Source organism: Acromyrmex echinatior, chromosome 11 (assembly GCF_024713525.1).
Source record: "Acromyrmex echinatior isolate Ae372 chromosome 11, ASM2471352v2, whole genome shotgun sequence".
NCBI lineage: Eukaryota > Metazoa > Arthropoda > Insecta > Hymenoptera > Formicidae > Acromyrmex > Acromyrmex echinatior.
The window spans coordinates 722,370-744,659 of record NC_141862.1 but is presented as its reverse complement, the minus strand read 5'-3'; the positions used below and the strand labels follow the sequence as shown (position 1 = coordinate 744,659).

Here is a 22,290-nt window from a genome sequence, read left to right as displayed (position 1 = left end):
TTGCTTCGGCCACAATGACGCTAATAGGTGTAGATAGTCGATATCCGAGAGCAAGACGCAGGTTTCTGTTGAACTAACTTTTCTAGTTGTAAAAATTCAGTCTTGCCCTTGAGCTTGAACACTTGACATCCGTATTCGATAGAGCGAAAAACAGCTCTATAAAGGGTAAGAAGTAAGCTTGGATGAGATCCCCATTTAGTACTTACGAGAACAACTGGTATATTAGTAAAATTGCGTCCCTTATTGACCAAGGTCTTTAGGTGCTCTTTGTCGTTCAATTTGGGGTCGAGATTGAAGCCCAGAAAGATGGCAGATTGTACTCTAGGAATTTCTACGTTCTGAATGTGTAGTTTAATATCCGGATGTGACTGTCTCTTCCTTGTAAAGAGCATCCATTGGGTTTTTGAGGGGGAAACTTCCAAGCCCTTGTTTCTCAAGTAAGCATATATATTATTTAGTGAAGATTGGACCGACGATCTAGCATCTTCAACGTTTTGGTTTGAGAAGATAACGACGTCGTCCGCATATTGTAAGAGAAGGGTGTCCTCATGTAGACATTTATTAATATATGCACAGTAGAGGTTGAAGAGCAAAGGGCTAAGAATGGACCCTTGAGGGGTATCTTTCAAAGCAATGTATGGACCTTTAAGCACGCCATCACAAATGAACATGATTTGTCTGTAGGAAAGAAGGTTACTTATGAATTTAACGGTTTTGGACGGGATCTCAAGACGTTGTAAATCTTTTATTAAAATAGAAGGAATCACATTGTCGAACGCTCTCTCGATGTCCAAAAACGCACATATAGTAAGGGCGTTATTAATGAAGGCGCCCTGAATATAATTTGTCAGAGCAACAAGATTGTCAGAGCAGGCACACTGGGGGCGGAAGTCTGTTTGGTTAAGCGGCAGTATGGCATTAGATTCAGTAAACCACTTCAACCTCAGATAGATAATTTTTTCCATAATCTTTAAGAGGCACGAGAGAAGAGAAATCGGTCTGACACCTTTTCTATTTGGTTTAGGGATAAGGACGACGATTGACTTATTCCATTCCGCAGGGAAAATTCCTTGACAAAAAAGATTGTTATAGATTTGTAATAGCACGGAAAGACTATCCGGTGTTAAGTTCTTAATGATGTTATAGTCAATCTGGTCGGCCCCTGGAGCTGATTTAGTTTTGGCTGAATCAATAGCTAAGAGTAACTCCTTCATAGTAAAAGGATTGTCCAAGAATTTAGCGCTTTCGCTCTGAATGGGTATTTCCTTCAAGAAGGATACACTCTGAGACGGTATCTCGAGACTACAAGAGGGAGTACAGATTTTATTAATTTCATTTTCCTGTGCAGCCGACAGCGACTGGCCAGATGACATAACGGAAGCTAAACGTCGGTTTTTAAAACTTTGACCAACCTCCAAATTTTAGCAGACGGAATATGAGTGTTAAAACTGTTGCATAGTTCCTTCCATTTCCTTCTCTTGGTTCTTCTGAGGACGCATCTACATGCCGAAGCAGTGCGCTTATAAGCGTTATAGTTTTCTGAACTTGACTGGCGGTTCCAGAGTCTCTTTGCCTCGCATCTGGCGTCAACCGCGGCCTGACATTCTTCGGTCCACCAAGGAGGGGGGGGAGACGTTTTTCAACCATCGGTTTTGATTTCGGAGTATGTGATCCAGGAGAGAACAGAGAGTTTAGGGTGCCTTTGAGCTCTTTTACAAAACTATCATATTGAGAGGTAGCATCGTCTATCGTTACTAAAATAGAGGCAAAGTCAATACAAGTTAACTTGTGAATAAAGACCTTGAAGAGAATTAAGTTTAATTTTATACTTAAATGTAGTTTTTATGCAAGGAAGAATATTCAGGTTAATAACAATAGAAATTGATCACTAGAAATGGAGTTGAGTTCTGTATAACAGTTACTAAGAGTCAGGACAGGAGGTATTACGACAATAAGATCGATGACTGATATTTGCGAGTCGGGAGGAGTCAAAAGGGTAGGTTTATGATCGTTGCAGATAATAAGATGACGATCTTCGAGGAAGTTTAAAAGACATCTACCAAGAGAATCAGTAATCGAACAGCCCCAAGCTACATTATGCAAGTTGAAATCGCCTAGGAGGATGGCATAGGATTGATTCGCAACATAATCAAGCAGGCCCTCAATAACCATAGGAGGAGTTCATGACGACGGATGTCTGTATGTTAATAATGATAAAGGAGGGACCTTGAGTGTAAAGCTTGATACCGATGAGCTCGATTGAATGATGGCCAAGATGAGTAAGGTCAAGAAGATCGAAACGGAGAGATTTTTTAATAGCAATAGCTACCCCGTGTTGGCCGAGGCGGCGGATGTCACCTGTAACAAAATTAAAGATGTTAGAATGTAAGTAAGTATTTTCGGTGACCATAATCTCTTGGAGACACCAGAGATCGTATATGTAATCATTAGCCTGAATTTCCGGAAGCTTCCCCCGTAAACCCCTACAATTCCAATTAGCAATAGAAACAGGCTTGTTAGGAGACATAAGTAAAATTGGGTTATGAAAGTGAAAAGTGATTTAAAATAAAGTAACAGAAAAATTAGTAATAATTGTAAGCGCGATCGTTAGAAACAGCTGGAGGGTCAGCTTGATGATTATCATAATAAGTGCGCGGGTCGTCATAATCAATCGGCTGTCGGTAGAAGCGAGGAGGGTGCGGTTCTATATATGAGCTTATATGGTTTAAAAATTGTTTAAGGAGCACAGAGAACATGGCCACATCTATCTTCCGGCAGGAAGGGCATCATGTTCATAATGATAGTTATCTCGTGGATGATTAGCTCGATCATGATTGAGAAGGACGCCGTCTCTCGATATATTGGGAGATCTGCCGTTCGGAGATATCAGATATTCCCTCCTGACTTCTTCCAATGACTTAGAGTTATTATTAGTATTATTAGTATTACGAGAGGGAATGACTTGGATATCAGGGAGGTTCTGTACGAGTTTATAGTTATTTCGCGACGAAGATGGGAGAGGGAATTGTAGTCGGGAAACATCTGCTCTCTGATGTAGGGACTGAGGATGTTCGGATGAAGTGCGAGGAATAGAACTTTTAGCAGAGACTTTGGCGTACGATAATCTAGAGATGTCTGCATTTTCTAGAGGGGAAAACTTATTATAACTGGCGAACGAATGAGGGATACATTCTTTGGTGGAAGTAAAGGGAAATTATGATAATCATCATCCGCAAAGTGAACACTACCGGTACTACCTAAGTCAGCACTGGATCTAAAAATAGATCGAGAGTCAATAGACGATAGCCTACTCCTAGCATCCACAAGAGAGATATTTTCGGTGGCTGCGATCGTACTTTTTTCTGTTTGATAAAAAGAGGGCAATTTGTCGACGTAGCGATATGATCTCCAGAGCAATTGATATACTTGGGGAGGGGAGGGGGGAGATTTTGCCTCTCATATGTCTCGTCCTCTCTGTGAGCATCTTTACCACAGCCTGCATCTCGTCGATTCTTACAAAACTTTCGGATGTGACCAACCCTGAAGCAAGAAAAGCACGTTTTGACTCTAGGGACAAAAGGTAAAACCTCGTGAGAATCGTAGAAAAGAAATACTTGCCTGGGGAGGATCTGTCCATCAAATTTAATGTTAACCGAGGTGGAAGGGGTATATTCAACACCGCCTTCCTTAACAATGCGCCTGTTAAGTCTTTTAATTTCGGTTATGGGACAAGAAGACTTAAGATTTAATTTGAGTTCTTGATCCGTTACAGAGGTCGGAATGCCCCTTATTATACCTGAACGCATTATCTTAAAAGTAGGAATAAAAATAGAGTACCCTGCCTTGATGAGGTCTGGGTTAATCACAAGGTTGTTAGCTGTTTCGTAAGTGCGCATTTCAATCGAAATTTTGCCACGTGAGACCTTTTTCATAGATACTATATCTGAGTGCACTACCTTAGCAACTTGTCTTTTCATTAAAACTTCGAATGCACTCTCGGTTATGCAATCATTGCTCACTTGCATATGGACAATAAAAGGCGCGCGATCAGTCGGGCCATACCTGTTATCAGAGAGATTATGAGAAACCTGATGAGCACGAGTCGCATTATCAGGTAGAGAGACAGAAATAGAGACAGAAGCAGCTTTGTCCGGGCTTAGGCCCGGTCCATTGCGACGTTTGGCATACTCATGCTCATGCTTGAGTACCGAGTCCTCATTGACTCTTTTGGCCGTGCGATCCATTGTAACGTCCATCTGCTCGCGTGAATCGTTCGTCGCCCTGCCAAATTTTCCTTGGCGAAGGCATCAAAATGTTCAACCGAAACGCTAGTGAGGGTGACGCCATTCGCAGAACCAGGGGAGAAGGGCCCGCCGGGATCCCCCATCCCACCTCCCGTGGGAGGCACACTCATAGTTTTTCAAAACATCGCTAAAAGGATAGGAGAGTTAGGCGCAAATAGAAAGAAGATAAAGAAGGAATGCGAATCAAATAATGACTCAGAAAGACACAGGACGCTCTGAAAAGAGCGGATGATGCAACACACGACGCGACACTAAATGCAGACACGTCCGCACCGATCGAAGACACGCGCCAAATCGACGGAAAAGCGGAAGCCAAAACTTGCGGAAAAACAAAAGCAGACAAGCGGAATGTACCATCTTATAATGTCCGCTGATAAAATAGACGCGAACGTTCTACTTAGCTTTAAGAGATCACACCACACATACAATTTCCAAGCTAGTGAACATAACATTTCGTTGACAACATAAAGTCGTTATAATAAATGGAATATTGCAATGATTACGAAAATATATAACTAATTAATGTAACACAACATCTATAATAGTACAATAGTTATACTTCCATTTATTTTCATTTTTTTTGTCTCCAATTCGAAATTAATTAACAACAAATGAAACAAGAAAACCCAGCAAACGAGAATAGATTAAAATGGATTGAAATTTTTTTCTATCCGAATGCATATTTTATAAATAGCGAATACTTTTTTTTAATTTAATTAGTTTCAATTGGATGTAATTGGATTAAAAAACTGCATTTCCTTTCAAAATTTTGAATTGAACAGTATTCACAATTGTGTTTATGTGCACAGAAAAAGCTAATATTATTTTTAGATTGAAAGGCATAGAGATGCTCCATGTAATTTCTATAAATGAATAAAAATGCATTCAGAATTGAAAAGCATTCATTTTAACATTCGTGAATCAATATTTCCGAAAATCTGAATCCATTTCAATTTATTTCAATCCATTCTCGTTTGCTGAGTATGCATTTATTACTTTTCTACATTCATTATCTTCGTTTATAAGATTTCATATAATGATTTTCGTTATTTAAATTACCTTTTGACTTTATTTCCAATACATACATATATGCATATATACATATATGCATTTTATTATTTTTTTTAGTAATCTCAACTCTTTCTTTTATCCGATATTTGAATATTAAACAATAGGTCTGTTTTAAAACATTCAGATATTTCAGAATTTTCTTGAATTATATTACTACATTTACACATTACTGCATTATATTTACTATTCCAACTATATCAGATTGTAAATAGAGATAAATTATTTTATTATATTTATCATTTAATATATTAGCTGAATCTTTCTATAATGCTCAATTATCATAGCCCATGTTAACTATCCACTATTAAATAAATATATGCAATTTATACATACTTTCACATATTGTCATTTCATGTTCCGTCATTATTATTGGACTCATTTAATATAATAATTATTTCATTCAATATAATAATTATTTTCTTACAGCTATTTTAATTTATTTTAATAAACTGTCGAGAGTGATACTCCCTTTCCCCCTTAATCATTTTCTCGATCAGTTTCACCTATCATTTCGACAAATTAAAGGTATGTTCGCCACTTCGTCAACCAATCTAACATTACTTTAACTTTCATGTTTCATGACTATTACGTTAACATCGAGACATTAATTAAATTACCTAAACTCAATTATTATCGAGAAGAGGCTCCGTAAGTTTCTGCTTGACCTACGGACTCATTTCCGTCATCTCTAACTAAATATAACAGTTGTAATCCTAATTTGAATTTACCGGGAAATGTCGCTTGTTCGTGCTATCTCACCCTAGCTCAGCGTTCTCATCCGGGACGTAACAATCTATTACTATCGTGTCACGTCTCAGGGTGATCCGACCGATTCACGATTTCGAATTAACCTGTGACTGAACTCGCGATTTCGCGCGCTAAAGGAAAAAGTGGCCGAGGTTGTTTACTCTACTGATTAGCTAGACGCGAACGCTGGATATAACGATTATAATGGATTCGGAGTCGCTTCACGGTTGCTCTTCTGTCGCTTCCAAGAATACGAAGAATCTTTCTAATACTCTGGGGCACTCGGAGCAAGTTGTAACCGCGCGAAGCGTAATTAATATCAAGAAGCGTGCGTTACAGGTCTCGAGCCGTTCGGGATAACCCAAATGGATGTAATGATGCAGAATCCCGTAATAATTCTCCTTTTCGAAAAGCGATAATGCGGTGTAACACATTCGATGCTTTAATTATTCCGCTCTCTTTATGTTAGTGGAATAAGGTGGGCTCACAACGGCCGCTACGTACTCACGCGATGTACGGATCAATGAATAAAAGTCGAGCATCGATAGAGGTGCGCGAACGCGAGAGGATAGGACATGTTCTATCGTTCATTTATAGCGAGTTTCGATTGATTAGCGAGATGTAGAGATTTCATTACCTTGAGATACCTCGGATGGATATTCTGGGATGTTTCCAAATGCCAGCGAAGATGTGCGTCTAGGCTTCTACTGCTCCTTGGAAAGATTTGGCTGCCGATTTTAGTCACACTAAAGGATGCGCGCGATCATCTTTTATTAATATTATCTTTTATTAATATTCGATAGCGGTCATTATTATTAGCGTTAGAATGAATTAATTAAGAGTATGGAGATGTCCATGGAATACACGCTCTAATAAGATTAATTGAATGTATATTTAATAATAATTCTTACGCTGATTAAACTTTTAATAACTAATTTTATACTAGGATAGCTTTACTTCTAAGTTAACATAGAGATTATCTCTTATAATTAGGACTTATGATTTAGAAATTGGATTGACGTTTTGAGTTAAGACCGAGATTGAAATTCCTAGAAATTGAAATTGCGACGATATCGCATTCGGTTTAGCATTATGTTCGCCCACGATATTTTTAGTAAGTTAGAGTGGAAAGAGATTTCAATTTCCGCGCGTCCACCCTGTACGACATGCGCTACTTCTTTGCTCTCTCTCTCCTAGCTTTTGCCCCGTGGACATTCCTAAAACTCTTTCCATAATCGTATTGCTAGTTCGCTCGTGGTGAGAGAGATATCAAGTGCGGTCTAAATGGCTCGACGCGTTCGTGTCTTGTGATTTTATTAGAAATTATTCTTGGACAAAATTAAAGTTATTGCGGACGTGACACAGAATAACGCTGATTAGTTGCTTCTATGACGCATTCTCTATTCCGCAGTCATTTTCCGATCGTGATTTCACCCTTAGGGGTTTTATTACAAGAACAATGGCCTAGTTTCCACCGAGGGTTTAATCCGAATCAGAATGTAAGGACCAACCAACTACAGTCGAGTATTTCCCTGTTACAGTCGAACGACAGGGGAATGCTCGACTGTAGTTGGTTGATTCTTACATTCTGATCTGGATTAAACCTTCGATGGAAATTAGATCAATGCACTCGCTGTCCCGCAACATCAAATGCAGAATAGCGCTGAGTGGTTATTTCAATGACACATTCTCTATTCCGCAGTCCTATTCCGCACTATGTGATTTCACTCTTATTCCTGCTGTTGAGCGCAGCGCCATTGAGTCCTATACAATATTATTGGTTCATCTAAATAGTATCCGCGGTTTTTTGTCACTAGATGTGTGTTGATGGTCATATATCTAGTGACAAAGTACCGCGGATACTTTTTAGATGACTCGATATAAGTCTGGCGTCCCATGGAGCGGAAATTTACAGCGAAACAAAACAACGCGACTAATCACAACTCTTCAGTCATTATTCTACTTTTTTTTCTAAGATTGTGATTGGTCTCTCTGTTTCGTTGTAAATTTCCGCTCCATGGGACGCCGATGCTTTTATATATAACGTAACTTGTGTCAATCAATCAAATCGTATCAAATTGTATCAGCTACTACATTATTCTAATTGAGACGATTTGATTGGCTGACGCAGTTACGCTTACGTAAGTTACGCTTCATGTAAAAGCAGCCTAAGGCTGGGTTCACACTGACGGAAAAGCGGAAAGCAGAAAAGCGGAAGCCAATCTGAACTCGTAGTAGTAATAGGCGGTACATTTCGCTTATCTGCTTCTATCTTTCCGCGAGTTCTGATTAGCTTCCGCTTTCCGTTTTATTGTCAAGGTGTGAACCTGGCCTAAGAGAAGCGCAAATGGATTTCGCTTATTGAATAGCTGATAGCGGCCAAATCAAAATCGAGAATATCAGGCTGGTAACTGGATATCAATCATGAAACTTTATCTCTAGAATAGAAAATAAAAAATGAAAATTTTAACTTTTGAAATATTAATAAAGATTAATAAAGAAATTTTTCACTTTTCCCTTTTCATCCTAGGAAAGAAGTTTCAAGCGAAGAGCACAGACTCTTGCATAAAGTATAATTCATAGTTCATAAGGGAATCAACCAATCGAAAATTTTCTTTTCTATGGAATGGGAGGAAAGGAAAAATTCTGATTAGTTGATTCGTTTATGCACTATGCGTTATGCAAAAGGTTCTGCTACGATCTTTATTCCGAATAGCGCTAATTGGTTGTTTCAATGACGCATTCTCTATTTCGCAGCCCTTTTCTGCATCTTTCACTCTTATAGCTCTGGTGCGATTTCGTCACGCGCGACACGCGATATCCAATGAGTGTGCAGCTTTACTGATGATTTTCTAAAGGTATACTCTCATTGAATATCGCGTGTCGCGCGCGATGAACATCGCGCTAGTGAGTCGGAGGCGGAAGTTAGTGCGATGTTCAATCAACGTTTCGCTTGCTCGGAAATAATAGATATATAATTTCTACCGCATGACAAAAGTTCAACTCAATCCAATTTTTACCGCGCGGCGGAAGTAATATTACATTATTTCTAGAAATTTTACATAGTGAATCCGACTTAAGAACATAGAATTATTGGTTAGTGCGATAACTTCCGTCTCTCGGCAAGCGTTGCCGTATTCTGTGTACAGGAATCCTAAGGGTGAAATCACACGGTGTGGAAAATGACTGCGGTATAGAGAATGCGTCATTGAAACTACCAATCAGCGCTATTCCGCACTTTTTCATCACGTAAGTTTTGTGTGCTATGTTCACATGATGCCTCAAAGATGTATCCAGCATGAATATCATTTAAAAACTACTAACTTCGTGTTAATAATTTGCTTATTAAAATGAAATATAATTTTTCAAATTATACAAATAATATTCACTGTTGTAATACTTAATGTTTTACAATTAATATTTACAATCTCATAACAATTTTTTGAACTACTTTAACGCATTTACTATCATTTTTCCGCATCGTGTGAACATAGCACACAAACTGGCGTGATGGAAAAATGCAAAAAAGGGCACATTGAAATCGCATGTAAAACCGGTTCTACATTAGTTGCAAGCTGATTGTTGCGCAAGTTTTTTGCGACAGCCAATATGAAGCGTTGATTTCAAAATGCAAACTTCATATTGTTGCAATAAACTTGCGATCGGCTTGCAACTAATCGACTTAATGTATCATTGTTTTTTTTATCTTGGTATCTATATTTATGTACTCAAATTTGTCATTTTGCTTCATTCGTTTCGACATTACGCAATTCCATCATATCAATCAGCATCAAATTATTTTAACTTCTCAAACTACAACGGTTTATTACAAGAATAATGACGCACTCGCTATAATTTCCGCAATATCAAATGCAGAATATCGCTGAGTAGTTGTTTCAATGACGCATTCTTTATTCCGCACTGTGTGATTTTATCCTAAAAGTGAAATCACACAATGCGGAAAAGTGCTGCTTAATTAAGGCCACTACGGTTATGGAAATACAGAATTATAAACCAGCCCTTATTCCTGTTCCTATTATTTGTTTTATTGTGCGCAGGACCTTATGTTTTCTAGAGTATTTTGTATGTTCTAATACGGAGAGTAAGATAACCGCTTTATAGCTGTTTATAGCTTCTTATTCTTTCATTCTGTATGTGCATTTAATGCATCATGCGAGGAATAAATAATTGGATAAAAAGTACGTATCGATCAATGATGCAGAATTTATGCGCAAAGACTTTTAAATAAGCGAGTAAGTCTCTTTGCATTTTTATATTTCCAAGTATAGTTATAATATTAAATATTATTGTTTTGATATATATAATCTTCATTATTCTGAAAATTATTTTGTTTATATACATATATTTGTATTATATACTTTTATTTCACATTTATTGGTATTTTGGTTACATCAGCCTGTATATTATCGAGATAATAAAGTGAAACATTATGCTTTAAAAAAGAACTTTGGTAACATTAATCTAGCATTAAAATGTTTGTCAATTTATTAAAACAATAAAAACAGATTATTTCACATAAATTCAGGATTAATGATTATGTTAGCTAATGTTTGCAGATATTTCTAAAATAATTGTGATAAATAAAGGTATTTAATAGTGAATTTGATTGGATGCATTCAGCACTGATGCGCATTAAAGCTGTGGTAAAGAAATTGATTGACATATAAAAATATGTTCAACGTAAATAGAAAAATGGATTAAATCATGAAATCCTCAATAAATTTTATTGTGCTGTTAGCTAAAATCTTCTATAATTTGAAATATTTGCATTTTGTACAGATTAAATCATTCTTCAACGGCTATATACACTGGTGTGCAGTAGTATATTGCGCTACAATAGTAATGCGCTATAAGTCAGATTTTATGTTTTGTACATTGAGGTGAAATATGCCTTTTACCTAATATTTTCTTAATAAATCTTTTAAATATTTAATTTCTATATTTATAAATTAAGTTTTTTTAATTATATATTTTTGTATATATTTTCAGGAAATATTAATTTATATTGTGCCACAATAAATAAATAATATTTTGTATTAAAATGTTTCCTAATATCCAGAAGAAGGACTATAGAGTCCTGGATTTAATACGTCAAAGAGAAATACAAGTGAGTTAAATAATTCTTGAATATTTTTAAGTATGTTTACTAATGTTTTACAATTGTATATAATTATGGATGTGTACAATGTAATATAGGACTCAGTAACACACATAATTTTACAAAAACTACATGTTACTGAAAATTTGATATCACGTCTGGGTTTAGAAAAAGAATTAAATGGTCATTCGGGATGTGTCAATTGTTTAGAATGGAATGAAACTGGGCAGTATGTATTTATTATCTATGTTTTTATTTAGGTATGATTTAATCAATGACTATGTATGAAATATATACATATTTTTTTTGTGCAGAGTGCTTGCATCAGCATCAGATGACAAAGATATTATATTGTGGGATCCTTTTCGTTATGAAAAAAAATTGGTACTTCATTCAGGCCATCGCGGAAATATTTTCTCTGTAAAAGTAAGTTAATATCAATCTATTTCTTCTGCATCGTTTATTGATTTATAACTTTATCAAATGTAATATCTTGTAAATATGGATTAGATGTCAAATAATTTTCAAGGCTTGTGTACATTATTACAAAAAAATATAATAGATTTTTTTAGAATTAAGCTTCTTACATTTTTGTAAGACTATGATTATTCAGAGCATTAAATTATGTTTGAGATTTCGCTTAAGATTTATTTTGATAATTGTACTTTGCTTTTAGTTTATGCCAAAATCAAATGACAGTGTACTGGTGTCAGGTGCAGCCGATTGTAGAATTCGAGTTCATGATCTTACACTCTCCGAACCAATATTTACGTGTAAATGTCACAAACAACGTATTAAGCGCATCGCTACCGTTCCCAGTATACCATTTTTATTTTGGAGCGCTGGAGAAGATGGTCTCTTTTTGCAATATGACATTCGTACACCGCATGTTTGCAAAAGTAATGATCACAGTGTACTTGTGAATCTGGTTTATCATACGGGTTGTTATGCAGAGGGCAAGTGCATTGCTGTAAACCCGAGGAAACCTGAACTAATAGCCATCGGTGCTAATGACGCTTACATCCGAATGTATGATCGACGAATGATAAAACTCTCGCAGGTGAGATTCCATTTATTCTTGATCGACTTTAACACTTAACAATAAATAATCATAAATAAAAAGCACTTTATCACTTTTTATGATTATTTACTGACTTAGAAGGGCACAGTTTTTGTCCATCTTAACAAATGCTTTTAATGCAATCCCATCATTTTGTTTTAACCAAATTGTCTTATTTATAAATGACACATAATAAAAATTAACATATCATTTCTTGCTTCTCGACTTACTATTCAATATAGCTATAGTGACTCGGAAATCTTAATGCTAATAACTTTTACATTATAACATTCTGGCCATGAAATTATAGGTTCCTCCATCTCCTTCTATACATGATAATTCAAATGGGGGAAATATTAGCACGTATCGAGCAGGTAAAGGTGATCCAGATGACAATATTCCACTGGGTAGTGCACAATATTTCATTGCAGGTTTGTTCCTACAGAGATAGCATAGTCTATTTCAGTTGCTATCTACTTTAGTTCTATTTTCCTTTTCAATATTACACAATCGTTTTAACCGAAAAATTATTCGATCTAATATTGTAGGTCATCTCCGCTCTCGTGATGGTACCAGGAGCATTACAACCACCTATTTGACATTCAGCGACGATGGAAATGAGTTACTCGTGAATATGGGAGGAGAACAAATTTATTTATTTGACATCAACGATTCGAACAGTTCGAAAAAAATTTTCGGTTCATCCTGGAGATCTCCAGGTAAGTAATGCTATTGTTTTTGTTGTATGTATATATAGATGTATGTATAATTAGAATTACTATTCTAATGAATGATAATCCACTTTTTAATAGGATCAATTGAGCAAGATCAAAGACTTGATGAATATTATATGAAACAGAATGATGTAGACGAAACAGGAGATTTTGTAGATAAAAATGTAAAGATATTGCCACCACATGTTGAAGAAATAAAGCGCCTTGTAAGTTTGTACAGTCATTCCTTATGTATATATTAAACAAAAAAATTAATATTTAGCATAAATAAATATTTTTCGTAATAAAATTTTATTTTATTTTTTTTTATACTAGCCCTCGAATGTTGAATTTATCTCTAAACATTTTTTATCTATTTTTATGAGTTTATATTTTTTTGAATTATGGATTTCATGTTTGATGATAGTTTGTAATATATATTCCGTTATATTTAAATATAAAAATATTTTAATTTTTTGATATTAGTAGAATATTTAATATAATGCTTTTTATGGTCAACAGGCAAATGAAGGCTTTGAGCAGCAGAAATATTCATTAGCAATTAATTTGTATAATAAAGCAATTTCAAACTGTCCAACTGCAGCAGTATTGTTTGCTAATCGAGCAGCTGCTTATATGAAACGCGCTTGGTAACTATTCTCGCTCATAACAGTATGTATAAGATAAATAATTGTTAAATTATTATATGTACGTGTATATAAGTGTACATAATTATGATATTCTTAGGGATGGTGATATTTATGCTGCTTTACGAGATTGTAAGACAACATTACTTCTTGATCCAGAACATGTAAAAGCTCATTTTAGGTAAACTTAACATATATTGGTTATAATTGAAGAATTTGAATATTCAACTACCATAGATAGTTCAACCATAACTGTATGAAATGTATTTTTACAATATTAATTACAATTTATATTAAAAAAAACGCATTTATTCATATTATTTGAAGTGGTTTAATACATCAATATATTCTCAATATACGAGTATATTTCAATATGAAATTTTATATTTTAATAGATAAATATACACTAATGAAATTTATTAATATAATTCATTGTTTGTACATGTGTGTAGATTGGCACGTTGCCTATTTGATTTAAATCGATCAATTGAAGCAGACAAGGTGCTCAAGAGTTTTAAACAAAAATTTCCAGAATATGCATCTAATTCAGCATGTAGAGCGTTAAAGATGGACATAAAGGAAGCTATCGATGCCGGTAACACTATTTAATTTTATCATTTTTCTATATAAAAATACTTTATAATATACGTGTATAGGATGCTTACTTTAATTAATTTCAATCAGTTTAAAAAAAAATCAATATTTTACGAGATATTTATTATTTTATTTTTCTGGCAAATTTGAACACAAAATATAAAATATCTCGTAAATTATTATTTTTTTTTTATTACCATATCTTAATATTTTTATGCATAGAATAATAAGAATCACTTAATGTAAAATTTGCGCATCTTTTTTGAAAACCAACAATGTGTTTCCTTTACGCCAATTGAGCGTAAAAATAATTCACCAATTGAACTATCTCATTATTCTACATAAAAATAATATACAGTTACCAAAAAATAATTTACAAAATATTTTAAATTTTATGTCAAAATTTGTCACAATAAAAATCCACATCTCTTTTAACATGTAATTACTAAAACAGATAACAGCTAATTATTTAAGTTAATATTGCATAAATCATTATTTTAATTATATTTACAATTTTAATGTACATAACATTCTCAGCTTCAATACAGGATATGCTAATAGGAACAAGCTTAACATCTTGTGGTATTACTGAACTCACATAAATTCACACACATAATAGGAACAAACACAGTAATATTTAATAATGTAATGGAAACAGTTACCTTATTATTCGTTATATGTCATATTTTTTTCTGCAAAGTGTATGCAGATAACGCATAATAAGAAATCATAAATATAATATTGACTTATCTGAATATTTATATAATCGAAGCAATCATAAAATGTTGACTATTTAATTATTGTTGAATCCACTTAATAATTCTATAATAAAAATGTATAGACTTAGATAAGTATTTTATCATTGCTGATACTTATTATATTGTTATTATTTAAAAAATTAATTTTAACGCATTTTATCTACTAGGGAAAGATATCACCCAAACTAGGCAGACATTCCTTCCACTATCAGAATATGAACAAGAATGGAGGCATAATACAATCGACTACAAAATGAGATTCTGTGGACATTGTAATACTACAACTGACATAAAAGAAGCCAACTTCTTCGGAAAGTAAATAGATTTGTAAACAATGATATAATTATAGTGATTAATTTCATTTTTTCCAAAATCTACATTATTTGCATAAGATTAAGTTAATCATTGTAATATTATCTTCTTTTTTAAGTAATGGTCAATACATAGTAGCTGGGTCAGATGATGGTTCCTTTTTTATCTGGGATCGTAATACTACCAATATCGTACGTGTGCTGCGAGGAGACGAAAGAATCGTTAATTGTTTACAACCACATCCATCTATGTGCTTGTTAGCTACTAGTGGCATTGATCCAGTGATCAGATTATGGAGTCCATGGCCAGAGGTAAATCATATTTTTTATTTTATTATTGTTTATTGTATATTTATTGTGTTATTGTTCGGTTAGATATACAGCCATCCCTTTTTATTTCGTAAATTAACAGACACAGACCTAATAAATATAATATTAAATTACATTCTAATTACATTCATTACAAGTATAGTAATCACTTAGAAAAGTTATCTATGTTAGAGAACGGAGAGATATACATACTTTTTGCACGTAAAATAAATGATACGATGTAATAAAAGTTTTTCTAACAGCTAACGGTGTATAAATATTGGGTCATCTAAAAAGTATCCGCGGTACTTTGTCACTAGATATATGACCATCAACACACATCTAGTGACAAAAAACCACGGATACTTTTTAGATGACCTAATATGTAAGATATAACAAAATGATTATCCAAATTATATAAATTATTTTGGTTAAAAATTTTGTGGCCAACTAATGACTTTTCAATTTCGATCCTGCGATGTGGCTAACTTTTGACATAAAGTTCCATGAGGCGTATTTGCCAGCGTAACCAATCACTAGTCAGTAAAACACGAAACCTCAACAGTGATTTCAATTGCTTCTGGGCCTCTTCTTGAAAAGAAACATATACAAAAAAAAGTCTAGGGAAATACTACATATACATATTATTTTACTTATAATATTTTACTAGAATTTCGTATGTTTTTTTTTTTTCAAGAATAGAGGACTTGATTACGCGATACGTGACAAAATACACCTCATGAGACTCTAGCCCGACTCTCGACGATTGACGATTAACATATTAACATGTTGTCATTTGATCAATGATTATCATGCTTGCAATGGAGTTTAATTAGAATCGTTAAATTTAAGGGATACATCTAGGTGAACGCCTGAAAACATAGGGTAGCTTTGTGAATTTTGTATAGTCAAATAATAAAATGAAATTCGGATTGAAAGCCTTTAATGTACATATAAGGACACAAAACAATTTTTGCTTAATTTTGTTGTGTCAAGATGGCGGCGCTGAAGCTTTGCAAGTGAGACTGCATTTTTCTCATAGGCCTCTGGGATTTGCAGCAGAAGTGCCGTATATTTTCACTAAGAGCAAAAAATAAAATTTTTTTATAATCTACTTAAATTTGCTAGAAAAGTACACACCTATATATTAAAATATTAGGTTTGTTCGTGTTGCATATTCCAACATGCTTCAACATATATTCTTACCATAGCTTCTACTTACTCTAACAAGCGCGTTGGAATGAGTAGGAGCTACGGTTGGAAGAAGTAGGAGCATATTAGAACATGCGACGCGAACAAACCTATTGATTTTTGTAGAAATGGTGAACAGTGGCTACAAAATTTTCACCTAAAAAATTCAATAAAAAAATATTTATAACAAAAAAATTTTTAACCGATCGTAAAAATCATGTGTTAAATTTTCTAGAAAATTTAGTTTAACAATTGCTGTAAAAATTTCAAGTGGATCGGATAACGTTTGTTAAAGTTATGCTGCAAGCCAATTAGAAAAACATTTCGAGAAAAACGTGTTTAAAGTTTTGAGTAACATTATTTCATATTTAATTGCAGAAATTGTTAATTTACCTTTAGTCTACGATGTCTACATCATACAACTGTCCTTCCGCATTGATATTTACTTCCTCTTCCTTCTTTCTGAAGGATGTGGAAGCTCTACGAGCGTTCTTAGTGGCATCTATAAGCGAGCACTCGGCAAACTTGACGCGGCGCGCGTCAGCATTGAAAAAGAGATTATAGCAATTATGGCCTATAGTTGTAACATAATTGCATAATTTTCATTATACTTGACAATCCATCATTGAAAATGCAAGTTGCAGCGCCCTGATGAAAATGTAAAGTTTGTCGAAGCATCAAAGAAGTGTGAACAAAGAATTTTAACGTTTCTTAAACACTTCATTGACTTTCCATTGACTCTTAGTGTGAATATAAAAAATCGCACAGATTAAGACGTAGCATTGAAAGATTTTTCAGTTGTGTTCTAATGAAATAATCTTTTGAAGTGAGCCCTAGATTTTCAAGAAGAAAGCATAGCACTTTTTTTTAGATATTTACCGAATAAATGAAATATATTTTAAAATATTATTTGCTTGCCAAGGACCTCGATTATATTTCATTCACGTTCGTCTAAGAATTCGACGATGCTCCGTTTACGTTCTCTAGACTGCCTAATCACTCTCCGTTTACATTTAATGGACATTCTACTCATACTCACCGAAGAATTTATCTATACTTTTATTTATGTTTCTTTAACGTTTAATTGACGCTTCCTTTATGTTTCATGTTCCAATTTTCGCTTCTTACGAGTTTCATTTATGTTTCTGTTATTCTCTCCTCACACTTCCTTTACACTCCAATTAACGCTTTATTGACACTCGCTTTACGTTTTATTTTCATCAGGTCGATTATTTTTTTGCTACTTGAAGACGTTTTCGGAGCGACCACACAATTAAATTAACTAAAATCCTTGCTTCCTGCATGTCCTATCGCCAGATACAGTAATTCTAATATGTCCTTTTACTGTCGATAGTTTCTTTCCCTCTTCAGCTAGTTTCTTAAAACATTTCGAATTAACATCGATATTATGTACCTACAGAACGCAAAAACCTTAAACTGTTGCACGCTTCTTCGATACGCTTAGATAGCGTCACACTGTGCTTTAAAAAAAACCGCTGTAAAACCACTTAAAAAAATTTTTTTACGTATAAGACCAATTGAATTTTATTTTTAAGACTGCATCATTTCAGATAAAATTTTTTCGATTTTTTGAAAATTTTCACTTAAATGTTATCCCTTAATTTAATTTATTAGGGCTGTGTTTCCAAATTCACAGCCAGTGCTGAAAATGTATAGTATACGTAACATAAACTATAGATTTTTAGCAGAATTTTGGAACATAGTCTACTTTTGTTAGTATACGTCTATACGAGATGAAAAAAGGATGGCCACTTACACCCTGTGTATAAGAACCTTGGGGAAAGAAATTGCTGAAATTGTTAGAATCAACAATAAAATCATTGAAATGAGAAGTGAAAATCACTGAAATATTGTTGAAAATATTAAATTGTGTGATACTTTTAATATTGAAATACTATGATAATTTTAATGATAATGAAAACTAATGTGCAAATATATTTAATATTCATATTAATTTATTCAGAGATATTTAACATTGAATTGTACTGAAATATACCATGAATCCTAAATTATTGAAAATGCGTAGAAAAAAATGAAACGCGAGATACAATATATAATTTTTACAATTTATTGTATCTGAAATATACTGAAATACTATAAATTCTAATGATTTTTGTATGTATGAACATTTTTTTTAGATTGATAGAAATAGATGATGACATACGTCAAAATGTAGAGCTTGAGATCTTAATTAATTGGTATTTTATTTATTAATTGGTATTTTATTAAAAAATATTGATAAATTTTTCGAGTTATTCGAGTTACTGTATGATACGTCGATGCCAAACTAGTTAATATATTAACTGGTAAGTAACAAAAATCGATTTTTTTTCCTCCCATCAAAAAAATCAAAGAGATTCTGAAAATAGATATAAAAAAACCCGTGTCTCGGCGTTTTACCAGATCAAGTCATTAACGTTTTTTGCAGCCATTTATCATATTTGCTTTATATAGGCTTTTTACAATTGTTTTAAATTATATAATTTTTAAAAATAAATAATTTACGTTTTTGAAATTATATGATGAGTCCGAATATAAAAAAAAACAGAATTATTTTTTTCATATATTTTCAAATTTTTGTATAATGAATAGTGACAAAAAATAATTCTCAGTTTTTTTTCACATGCAAAAACGTCAATTATTTATTTTAAAAAATTATTATATAATTTAAAACAATTGTAAAAAGCCAATCTGAAGCAAATACGATAAATGGCTGCATAAAAAATGTTAACGACTTGATCTGATAAAAAGCCGAGACACGGATATTTTTTTTACATCTACTTTCAGAATCTCTTCGATTTTTTCATGGGAGGGAATATGTGTTGTACTGTGATATCAGTCATTTCTATCTTATGAGAAATTTGTCGAACATCAATTTTGAAAAAAAATATTACAAAAAAATTTTACAAAAAAAAATAGTGACATAATACTCATTGCTATGTGGCAGATTGTTTCACAATACTGTAAATTCATGGTATTTAACGGCACAATCCTAAATCGCTGGCTTCAGTTTGCACAAAAGATTTGAATTTAGAAAACTTTTGATATTCCGTCATTGTTATTGTTGGATGTACCACTATATGATTGAAATTTTAAAGAAAAATTCCACTTCAATTGATGATATATTTTAAATAAACCTGTATAAATTCTCATATTTATTTTACACATATACACTCACACCGATGTTACAGTGTATTTTATACATATACACAATAGGAAGACATAACGCACATACTATAATTTACGGATATTAATAAATTTCAAATTTATAGAATTAAATAAAAACTTATTTAACACAAAGGACAGCATGTAAAATATTACAAATTCCATTCAATTTAAATTTGATGTTACAGGATGGTAGTGTGAATGAAAGAGAAATTCAGAATCTAGATGATGCTGCATCAGCCAACCAAATACGCATGAACAGTGATCCATTTGAATTAATGCTCATGAACATGGGATACAGATTTCCCGTTCCTCAGCACGAATTTAGTGATGAAGACAGTGAAGATCAGCATGATCAGCCGATAACACAAGCTTTAAATTGTAGACCAAGTTAAATTTTGCAAGAAACAGAGAAAAACATACTAACAGTGGCTAGATAATTGAGAATTTACATACGTATTATATCTGTCACAAAATTATTTCAATCTCAATTATTTATTTTCTTCTTTCACAAATGTATCTCAAAGCACTTTTGTTGTATAATAATTTATTCAGTCAAAATATCTTTGTCAATCAAATCAAAGACGAAGTAGAAGCTTATTTACTAGGCATTGTGGATATGTTGATAACAAATAGCGAAAAACTTAATAAGAATTATATTCCGAGTCTTATAAGATGTAGTTAATAATATATCATATTATATTTCTTTGTACAAAATGATTTATTTTTATCCCCTATGGTAAAAAAGCTGCACTGACATAATTATCTTGAATTTATATGCATAAAAAAATCAAAAATTATTAATATGTTAATAATAGAAAATTTAGTTTTTTATTTTTTTAAGAAAATAAAATTTATTTTGCAAGAAAAATATTCTTTAATAATGTAAAGTACGATCTTCGCATGTTTAAGCTACACAGAGCTTTTTTCTGAGCCAGAGCGTCACGTGAGCGCTCGACGACCCGGCGCCTGGCTGCTACGTCTCAAGCAGTAGTGGGGAATCGGCTCAAAATATGCATCTAATGCCGAGCATTGCTTTAAATCATTAAATATTGTTAAATTTTATTAATGCATATAAACTCAAGATAAATTATATGTCAGTGCAGCAGACGCTCCTGAGCCAGAATGGTCATTCTGGCTCAGACAGACTGACCCAGCCGCCGAGTCTCAAGCGGTAGGGGATCGCTCGCCGGAATTGGCTCGAGATATGCATTTAATGCCGAGCACTGATTTAAAGAAATCAATTAACAGATGATGGTACAAGTTCCCATAAATTCTGTAATGTGCTGCCTTCTCTTGGCTCTTCCGTCGCAAGTCCTAAATGAATCGAATAATTTGGCTTTCTTTGACTTGTTTCTCTCTCAGAGAAATAATAACCAAATATATTTGATATTTCAGCTTGATTATCTTGTATCTCAGTGAAGTGTTCTATACTAATCTCTTCTTGCACAGGTGCCTGTAATGGCAAGGATACTTGATTATTATTACGTTGGACAAAATTTATTGATAATTAAATTTTAATAACTTGTAAGATTTTACAAGCTTTAAAAAAAAACATTTTGAGACAAATTTAAGATGCAATTAAAATTTAATTATAATCAGGTTATGAGCAGAGAAAAAAATAACACTCAAACATTTGACTTTTATTTACTTTTGACTAACAATAAGATGAACTTCAGTTTCTCTATGACATCGATAAAATATAAGACACCCCAGTAAACGAGAATGGATTGAAATGGATTCAAATTTTCAGAAGTACACATTCGCGAACATTAAAATAAATATTTTTTGATCCAAATGCATTTTTATTCATTCATAGGAATGGCATGAAGCACATTTTATTCAAATGATTCAAGAGAATAAAATAATGAGAACTAAATAGATAAGATTAAAAAAAAAAGAATAATAAAGAGAATAAAATTAAACAAAAAAAAGTTCTTTTTTTATTCAATTGGATTTAATGAGCAAAATACGCATAAAAATTTCAATCCATTTTAATCCATTCTCGATTACTGGAATATTAATTTCAATATCAAAATACCTGATGCTCAAATGTATATTCCACACCAAAAATAGGAAATTTTTCAAATTCTGAACGGAGTATTGATATTTCTTTGTATGTAATGTGAAGCTGTTGCAAAGGATTAACGCGAAAACCTAAGATGTATCCTCCACTGGCTTCTGTACTTAAAATTACTAAAGTTGGTCCAAATTTCGATGTCCTTATAGTAATCTAAAAAAATTTATTTATATGATACATACATACAATTTTTCATATTT

The 22,290-nt window shown here is 33.1% G+C and overlaps 2 protein-coding genes and 1 long non-coding RNA gene across 13 annotated transcripts in view; 1 reads left to right on the top strand and 2 right to left on the bottom strand.

The window, feature by feature from the left end:
• Positions 1 to 10,182: 10,182 nt before the first annotated feature.
• Positions 10,183 to 20,727, top strand: adp (WD and tetratricopeptide repeats 1). Of its 8 annotated transcripts, none has more exons than XM_087411361.1 (16): positions 10,185 to 10,375; positions 10,700 to 10,786; positions 10,923 to 11,023; positions 11,133 to 11,250; positions 11,340 to 11,470; positions 11,556 to 11,667; positions 11,918 to 12,301; positions 12,612 to 12,732; positions 12,850 to 13,020; positions 13,114 to 13,241; positions 13,537 to 13,664; positions 13,762 to 13,842; positions 14,114 to 14,256; positions 15,181 to 15,328; positions 15,444 to 15,636; positions 20,199 to 20,727. In XM_087411361.1, exons 4-16 carry the CDS (start codon positions 11,185 to 11,187, stop codon positions 20,403 to 20,405), a joined length of 2,013 nt encoding a protein of 670 aa, XP_087267487.1. In that variant the 5' UTR covers positions 10,185 to 10,375; positions 10,700 to 10,786; positions 10,923 to 11,023; positions 11,133 to 11,184; the 3' UTR covers positions 20,406 to 20,727. The 8 variants fall into 8 exon arrangements, with proteins under 8 accessions (XP_087267493.1, XP_087267492.1, XP_087267487.1 ...); XM_087411363.1 differs by having other exon boundaries at positions 10,687 to 10,786; XM_087411367.1 differs by lacking the exons at positions 10,700 to 10,786; positions 20,199 to 20,727 and adding an exon at positions 18,984 to 19,268 and having other exon boundaries at positions 10,183 to 10,375.
• Positions 15,647 to 17,301, bottom strand: LOC147907983 (uncharacterized). Its single transcript, XR_015546721.1, has 2 exons — positions 17,218 to 17,301; positions 15,647 to 16,713 (listed from the first exon to the last, which is right to left on the bottom strand). It is a non-coding gene; the product is annotated as an uncharacterized LOC147907983 (long non-coding RNA).
• BBS5 (Bardet-Biedl syndrome 5 protein) overlaps positions 20,652 to 22,290 on the bottom strand; it is a 38,523-nt gene continuing 36,884 nt past the window's right edge. For all 4 annotated transcript variants that reach the window (XM_087411369.1, XM_011051008.2, XM_087411371.1 and 1 more), the window contains 2 exons: positions 22,052 to 22,243; positions 20,652 to 21,466 (listed from right to left, as the gene is read on the bottom strand). In XM_087411369.1, the coding sequence (XP_087267495.1) occupies positions 21,251 to 21,466; positions 22,052 to 22,243 (408 nt within the window). In that variant the 3' untranslated portion in view covers positions 20,652 to 21,250. The remainder of the gene's footprint in view (positions 21,467 to 22,051; positions 22,244 to 22,290) is intronic.

Bases quoted from the DNA above. Each gene is read 5' to 3' on its own strand.
- adp (XM_087411364.1), top strand. From the start codon at position 11,185: ATGTTTCCTAATATCCAGAAGAAGGACTATAGAGTCCTGGATTTAATA. The intron at 12,302-12,611 runs GTGAGATTCCAT...ATGAAATTATAG, and splicing joins GAATGATAAAACTCTCGCAG to GTTCCTCCATCTCCTTCTAT. The intron at 12,733-12,849 runs GTTTGTTCCTAC...CTAATATTGTAG, and splicing joins TGCACAATATTTCATTGCAG to GTCATCTCCGCTCTCGTGAT.